An 8,692-nucleotide genomic window follows, 5' to 3' on the forward strand; every position below is an offset into this window, starting at 1 on the left:
TAACACTACGCACATACCCACCGGAGACGGTAATACAGTACATGTATGCACATTCATGCGCTCCGACAGCCGCTGAGCTCCGAAATGTGAAGGGACATCCGTTAACACTTGACCACGACTTCTATCAGCAACCCCCCGACGGGCCACCAACACAAACATCTCAGCGTTACCTCAGTCCTGTCAGACCAGGACTTGTTGATCTCAGTGTGAATATTCACCGCTGAGAATCGTAGCCATCGAAGAAAATAAAAAAATACTGCTGTTTAGTTCTAATAAAGATTTTTTTTACATAAAAACATGGATGAAATGCCAACAAGTCCTTGAAATGAAATGACAACGTTGTTTGTAACTGCCCTTTAATATTTAGGAAGTATGAACTAATAAAGTATTCTCTTCTGGTATGTGCTTTTACATGCTTTCTTTAATTCCATACCTAACATACAATGCTGTTATGTAAAAGTCCCCTGCCTGATTATATATTCCTGCAGGTGTGAAAAAGGTAAATTTTCACACTCAAACGAATGAGAAAAACACACATGCGGTGTGTTAAAACCCTCACAGATGAACTTACCATTACCCTTCCAGCAATGTCACTTTTCAACACGTACGCTGTCAGATTTAAGTGCTGTGAAAAAAGTCAACTAGTTCCAACACATAGCATTAAGGGCTAGCTGGAGTGCTGAAACGTTGTCTGGTTTGAACGTACACTGAGCGGCGTGAGTGCTTTGAACAATGCCTGCTTTCAGCACAAGGAGCGACAGAGATGACAGGCAGATGGTTAACATCACGCTATGATTGAAACGCTGAGAGCGGGAGACACAAACACCCAGATTGTTCCTCGTCATTCACGCAAAAACGGCCACAAAAGGCTTCCACATGCCAGCCTTCAGACATCCAGTAGGTTATCTTCTACATCTATATCTTTATTGTATATTTACAGCTCATGTGTGACAATGTAGGAAAATAACATGCCTGATTCCCTGCTAAAAAACATTATTAAAACGTTACATTAAAAAGTCAACGTTCTGAGACGGAGCTAAAGAAATATAGAGGAGAGAGAAATTCACGAAGAAGATTCAGAGGCAGAAAGAAAGTTAGAAGAGAGAAAGGGAAAGACTAAAAAAGGGTTTGGGAGACAGAAGCCGGGCCAGACATCACCTCAACCTAGTTGGATCCGTCACTAACACGTATTAAACTGTGTCAGGCAACGTTTCACTCACAATTTACGCTCCTGAATGAGGTAAATCATGCAGTTATGTCAGCTGAGTCATGGAAATACCTGAAACAGGATCTAGTGTTTATCAGAGAAAAACCCACAGCTCCTTTTCAGCTTTTATAAAGAGTCTGATGCAGACACACGCTTCCAGGGTCAAAAGCCAAGTTTGAGGAAAGCAGTTGAAAGAATCTAAAAATGTCATCATTGATGTATAGACATGTAGGCCACACATTGCTGGCAGACAGGCAGACGAACACAAAACCCTCAAGAATGAGCATGCAATACACGATACACAATATTAAGTTGAGACTGGAGAACAGAGTGGAGTGTCTGGATAACTTTTATAGCAGAGCTCTCCAACTGAGAGTTAGAATCAATAGAATGTGATGCAACAAGTGTGAAAAGGGCCTCATCCCACATCTCTCTAAATGATTGGACATTCCCGTAAAAAGTGTGTTTTCCCTAAAGCTGTGTGTGCACCGGAGTCTAATCATCACTGGCTGACTTGTATGTTAATGCTCGACCTTAATAAGAAAAGGCTACATGGCATTGAGTTTCCATAGATAGATATCAGTGCAGCAGCAGCTGCCAAACGCATGAAAACACCTTGCATACATTGAGAGAGAGAGAGAGAGAGAGAGAGAGAGAGAGAGAGAGAGAGAGAGAGAGAGAGAGAGAGAGAGACAGAGAGAGAGAGAGAGAGAGAGAGAGAGAGAGAGAGAGATCCATCATACTTACAAGAAGCCCCCCATTCAATCGTAATCCCCCTTCAAGCTGATAAGCATTTTCAAGATCATGCCGCTTTCTCTTGACGTTATTATATCCACATAAAGTAGAAACCAAATGCTTCCTCTGGTTTGGGTTTTCAAAATAAATGTCTCACTTAAAGTGATAAAGATAACGTCCATTCTCAATCCCAAAACAATACAGTAGGCATTAACCTGAAGCTGTGTAAACGCTCCACGTCGCCCTGTGAAGTATTCTCGTGAACATTAAGTGTTATTCACCAAAACGTGTTGTGAACGTTTATAGTAACATATGTAAAAAAAGGGGCCATATCGTAAAACTACACAGAAGAACAGCAACAACAAATCCACACGACATTATTTTACGTTGTAAAAGCTAACAGCACTCGGGTAAACTAGGAGCGAAACAAGCCAGCATTCTCAGCCAGACTCAATGATGTGATTGTCATGGCGCTGTGGGACTTACATTGGCAGGACGGTGAACACACAGTCAGGGATACAGCCCAAATAACACAAAGCTGGATTGTCCTCCATCCATAGGAAAGCAAGGGGTGCGTCATCAGCAGCACCCGTTTACAGTACGGAGGCTGTAATTAATCCAAAATGGTGGTTTTAAATGACGCGTTATGTCATGTTTAACGTGTTTATAATATCGTCTAAGTGTAATGCTATTAGGCAACATCTGGAACCTGGCCAAATAAATGAGTAACAATTGTTTACCTGTATGAAGAATTAATGGGAGTGTTATTACCCAGAGTGCTTTTAATCAGAAGGGTCTCCCCTCTAGAGAATCTGGGAATGGCTGCTTGAATGTTTAGTGAGCCATGAGAATATAAAAAAAAAAGACTTCTGGTCATAGCAGCAGTTAAAATGTGTGTAAAAAGAAGCCATCCAGTATTAAAGCAAATCACTGGGAAGTTCCAGTCATCATCGCTAGTTTTTGTCTCCGAGTCTTCCAGCAGGCGTGAGACTTCAGGGTCTGGACTGAACAACGTCCAAACAAAGCATCAAGAGGAAAGAGGAAAGAGGAGAGCTCCAGCTGCTTCCCCTGCTAGTGAACTCCTCACCCGCAGCCTTCACTCCTTATAGAGGAGCATTATTATTATGAGTAAATATGATACCAGCTATGAGACCGGTATGCTGAGAGGAAGGCAGAGGAGTCATGGCCGGATTAGCAGCGACGGTGGAAAATACATTATAGCCGCATTAAACAATAGGGTATCCAAGTCTGTGAATTCACCTGGGTGCACGTTATGACCCGGCTGCTCTTTTCTGGCCTCAAATCATTCCGTTCATTCCAGTTACACTAAAGCAGCATCTTTTCTTTCAGTGCCTTTTCCATTTTTATTATCACGTCCTTCGACTATAGATACTGTAAGAATTTTCACTTTGGCTTGGTTCCTGTATTGGCATGCGTGACACCGATAGGGCTTTTTTTTTTACGATGGATTAGTCCGTCCATTACCGGTGAAGACAGACTTGCCTTAGCGAGGTCACCAGTCGGCCCAGATAACTGTCAACATACAATAGGAAGGTATGAGCGTGTTTTCAAAAAAAATAATCCTCCACTTTTCTCCCAAATCATCACTGCTGTGACGATGCAAACCTGCCTTACAATGCTTAGAAATAATTTATTATGATAAGAGATTAGTGGCCTCACAAAAATAGAGACAATAACCCAAAGGCAAATCTTAAAATGCCACGTCAGATCTAATAAATGTGAAGGAGCGTAAGATTAATTATAATGCTGTGAGCGCAGAAAAGTCCAATCTGCTAGATTGTCCAAATACAACAAGTCACACACACACACACACACACACACACACACACACACACACACACACACACACACACACACACACACACACACACACACACACACACACACACACACACACACACACACACACACACACACACACACACACTGACAGATTGATTTGTGGGACAGGAAATGATAAGCTGTTGATTCTGGCTCCGCGACTGTTTCACTAAGATAGATACTCAGAGGGAAGAATGGGACTTGTTTGATTAAGACAGATTTAGCTATAATAAGTCATACGGAGGAGCTGTCAACTGGCTCTGGTGTTCTGGTACGAAAGGTTAAGGCTGAGTTTGCAGCGTCGCAGGTGTGAGACCTGGACATTGATGCACTGCGACTGTAAGTTCAAGCACTGCGAGAGGAGGAAATAGAGGCCCGGGAGGCAGAAATGCAGACACTATGTATAGAAACGGTCTTTGAAATCCACCCGTAACTGTGGTCAGTTGTTATCATCGCCTGTTGCGGCGTCTCTGGGGTGGCAGCAGTGCAGCCACCGCTGATGCAGTTCCAGGAACTGCATTCTTCCATGAAAAGGTGTTAATATAGATTAGCCGTCCACTCATCCTGCGTGAGTCAAAGCACAAACTTTATCACGTGTGATTAACAATCCTTCAAAACCAGCTTGTAATCTCTTTATTTATGACATTTTGACATAAAAGCTCTAGAGGAATGATTCATCCAGTGCTGACATGCAGATGCATCATTATGGAAAATATGGTAAATATTTAATTGAATCATTAAAGACCCAGGATGCACTTTGGTCAATATTCAGCTTAGACCCAGGAGCTCTTAAAAGAAGGGTACAGATAAAAGCCCAGTTTGCCTGATGAGTGGGATGTGGTGACGAGGAGCTGACCTGTGAAATGATGAAGCTATTTTCAGAAGCTTAATGCGTATGTTCCCCTGGGCTGCCTTCCTTCAAATTATTTTAGCAGTGGATTCTGTAAGTGGGCTGCCCCAAGAAAGGATTTTAATATTGATTCTCCGGTGGTAAATTTAACTGGGAAAAGAGGGCAGCTATTTTCTGTCTATACACATGGGGGACCTTGTTCTTGAAAGCACTTTGATCCGTAATACGAGTAAATTCTTTTCACAATAAATGGTTTTAGTGAAGATCAACTGGACTGCTCCTGCAAGCTGATTAAAAAAAAAAAAAAAAATGGTTGCTTCACTAAAAGGCATCAAGGTAGCACCAGTATGTCCAGCTGTGTTACTGAACAGTGTGCATTTGTAATGTAAAGTATGACGATTGTAAAAGCCTGCTAAACTAATGCAGGTTATCATCAGGGTGCTACAGGCTATCTAAATATATTATAAATATTAAATATACTTAGCAACCCCACGTTCTCACACTGCCTGCTTTTGCTTAAATCTTTCCCTTACTCCTCAAAATATCTCCTTTTAAGGACTACGTCAAACTGGGTTGCCATGGTTTCACTGGCACTTTGAGAAGCAGCATCGTGGCTCGTCATAAAAGTGTTTTTCTACACCGTAAAAGTAAAAAAAAAGAGAGGTGGTGAGAAAAAAAACAGCAGTTACTGGCCAGATAGCTCAGACGTCCAGTTAGGGTTCCACCTATACTCGCCGCTATGATGCAGTACCGGCACAATGTGATAATACCTTGGCTACGACTCGTGCCGTAAACTAAACACACACTATATCCACATATGTATGGAGCTTAGCAACAGCAGCTGTCAGGCTAAGTGTGGTCTGGCAGGAGCGCCGCGTTCCCTAATAACCCCTTCTGAGAACCAACTGTACGGCTGGACTGGCAGAGAGCGATGTGTCTGAAACACACAGCAGAAACACAGTGTATATGGGCGATGGGCGGTCAGAAGCACTGCCCTTCATCACCATGAAATGGCTTTAATGGGTCGGAGGAGGGGGGGGTTCGGGTTGATTCTCGTACGTGGACTGAAAACGTGTTTGTGAGGATGCAGAGATGAACAAAAACGCAGAGAAACAATAGGAAGGTACGACGGGAAGAAGGTCTAATGAGAATAAGGGGCCCAGAGAGGCAAATCTAGATCCATCACCTGTTGGGTGACATCATACGTTTGTGTCACAGAGACCGAATCCAAGGCTATATTGATAACGGACTGGAGAAGTGATGACAGCCGGTTGCATGCGCTCCCTGTCCTCTGCTTTTCTACATTTCTCTCCCCCTAAAAACCAAAAAGTTAAATAATGGCCACGCTTCACCCAACTCAAGTCTCTCCAAACCAGATGCACTTCTGTTCTGTTTTATAATGTTCTTTTTCCTTGGGAAAAAAATCTTGAGCTTCACATAATACATTGCTTTTGACACAACTGATCTTTATTTCATTAAAGACCCAATCAAATGGCATTTTGAGAAAACAACATGGTCAGCTGGGATTTAAATAAGGTGTGAACCAATGAGGGAGGGCAGAATGTTTGTGTCGGTTTCATTGGCTGCAGCTTTTGTTTACAGCTTTTGATGCGCGGTGGATAAAACGAGAAACAGAGATTGCTCTTTGATCACTTTTGACCGATTTATCGGAGAGGAACTTGAATTCCCATCTCGTGGTTGAATGCCTCTGCCAACCAGTCAAGCTACGGTTCACATTCATATCTGTCCAAAATGTAATCACTTCATCATTTTATCACATTCAACATCTGTGTCAAACTGTCATAATTAGAAGCTTCTTGAGTTATGACCAATAAACATTTTTGCTGAGATCAGGGTGACCACCGATGAGCAAATCAGTTCATCCTTTAGTGCAACAGGACGTTGCACATTTCTAGAGTTTCACACAAGATGTCACATTTGGGAAAATAAAAGATCAAGTATAAAAGCATACTCATAAATCATACTATCCACACACAGTACACTTTACAGTCTTAAGACCTAACATCCACTTGAACAGTGAGCAAAACTGCATCAACACTTATTCACACTGCGAAGGTCTTGAAACCTCAAACCACATAACGGTCATTGTGATACTGCAGTAAAGGTCAGAGTGGCTGTTGAGACAATTTTAGTTCAGTTACTGCTAACCTCTCTGGGAATAAGTAAACCTTCACTGACCGACGTCAAAACCGTCATCTATTTCCATTAAATCCAGTTATATCAGCTTGATTTCTTGAGAATAAATGTTTTTGCTGAATATTTTGCTAGATTTGCTATTTCAGATGAGACGGGATCCACGTGTTAAAATTCACGGTAGCATATAAAGAGTTGCTTTTGTAGGATTTCGTCGTTTTGTTTTTCTATGTTCTGTCTGACATGTTTTTTTCTCAGACACCGTCTTCCGTAACTCTGAGGTCCATGACTCCCAAAAACAAACACAGACTCACAAAACACACAACCCGTGTGGTAAGAATCCACATGGCTGCGGTTAGTGGGAAAAGTATCACATCCAAAGTAATAACACAAACATGGCAACCCAAAGCGGCCCCAAGGGGGGATTGGCACAGGACCTGGCGAGCCATTCATCATCAGTCTCATGTTGCTGTAAGTCTGTACACTGCCAGTTTGAATGTATGTGTGTGATGCATGCGGGTGCAGTGCATGGACAGTATACGCTTCACTGTATTTTGTTTGTGCCAGTAAAGCCGCCTGTCCAAGAAGAACAGAACAGAAGCTTGAGCAGGATTATCAGGTTCAGGATCTAACTTTAGTTAAAGTGATGAGGGAAGCATACTTGTGGGAACTTCAAAGTGTGAATGAACAGCAGACTGGGAGGCAGACGAGCCACTGAGAGGCAAAGAAACCAAGGAACCATCAACTTACTGGTTCAAGCAGAGGAACAGAAGCCAAGATGTGTGTGCAAGACCTGGGATGTGATCGCTACAGACACTCCATAGTGAGGTGGAATGCATAGAGAGAAAAGGTTTTCCTGCGGGGTCCATACGTGACAGATGGCATAAGATTCAGCTGAGCTATCACAAGTGTGGTGGTGTAAAGGTGGAGAGAGAGAGAGGCACTTACAGGCCATGTGCCATTGCTGGGGAGCCATTCTGCAGCTGCACTCTAATGAATGAGTGCAGATAAAACAGGGACGTGTGCTTTTATCGCCTAGCAGATAGCGTGTCCGGCATACGCGTGATCACGTGCGTGTGTCGCGGTGTGCACGTTTTAGTCTTACCCTGGAGATGGTGAGGGGCATGTTGAAGTCCTTCCCTCCCTGCAGCCTGAAGCCCCAGGGGGCCGGCCCTGAGAGGGTGACACTGTGGTTCCTGCTCATGGTCTCCGAGGATGATGTCGGGCGCGTTCAGAGTTGATGAGACGGACAAGGAAAATACGTGGCAGATCAAGCGTTAAGAGCGATGTCACCGGGTGCTGATGATGGGTAAGGATTTGGCCGTGACACCCTTTACGTTGATGCCAGATCTGAGGGGGAGATATGAAGGAAACGCATACGTTAGATTTCTCATCGCACGGTTATGTAAGACACGGGAGGCGAGAAGAAAATTATTCAGTGATGGGTGACAAGAGAGGTCAAGCGGATAATGCAAATACGAGAAGCCCCGAGAGGAAAGTCAATTTGAAAAAACGTATCACCAAAAGGAACGCTAGTTACAGCCGCTTTCAGTAAACACACAAGTCAACATTTGTAACATCACTCGTCATCAATCGTAAGGTAAAACCATGGACACATACACGTGCAAACAATACTGGATTACGCTGCAGCACTTCACCACCATAAAGGCTTAAATCACCCCTCACCAGGGGACAATTACACAGCTGTTGCTGAGCATTTCCTCCTATTTAGTGCTTTTATTTTGTTAATGGAAAGGCCGTACCTTTTAAATGGAAATTCCAGCGAGGAAAATAGTTCCGTTACAGGCAGGTAGACAATGTAATCTCTAGTTTCCCCTCGACTGTCCCCGTCCCAGAAAACACACTGTATGTGTGTGAGAGAGGTAGAGTGGGATGCAATGCTC

The 8,692-nt window shown here is 43.2% G+C and overlaps 1 protein-coding gene across 2 annotated transcripts in view; it reads right to left on the reverse strand.

Moving 5' to 3' along the window:
- pdlim5a (PDZ and LIM domain 5a) overlaps nt 1-8,692 on the reverse strand; it is a 51,432-nt gene extending 42,740 nt beyond the window's left edge. For both annotated transcript variants that reach the window (XM_084025607.1, XM_084025608.1), the window contains exons 1-2: nt 8,552-8,692; nt 7,894-8,138 (exon numbers count right to left, since the gene is read on the reverse strand). In XM_084025607.1, the coding sequence (XP_083881733.1) occupies nt 7,894-7,992 (99 nt within the window). In that variant the 5' untranslated portion in view covers nt 7,993-8,138; nt 8,552-8,692. The remainder of the gene's footprint in view (nt 1-7,893; nt 8,139-8,551) is intronic.

This window comes from Eutrigla gurnardus (genome assembly GCF_963514095.1).
Source record: "Eutrigla gurnardus genome assembly, chromosome: 13".
NCBI lineage: Eukaryota > Metazoa > Chordata > Actinopteri > Perciformes > Triglidae > Eutrigla > Eutrigla gurnardus.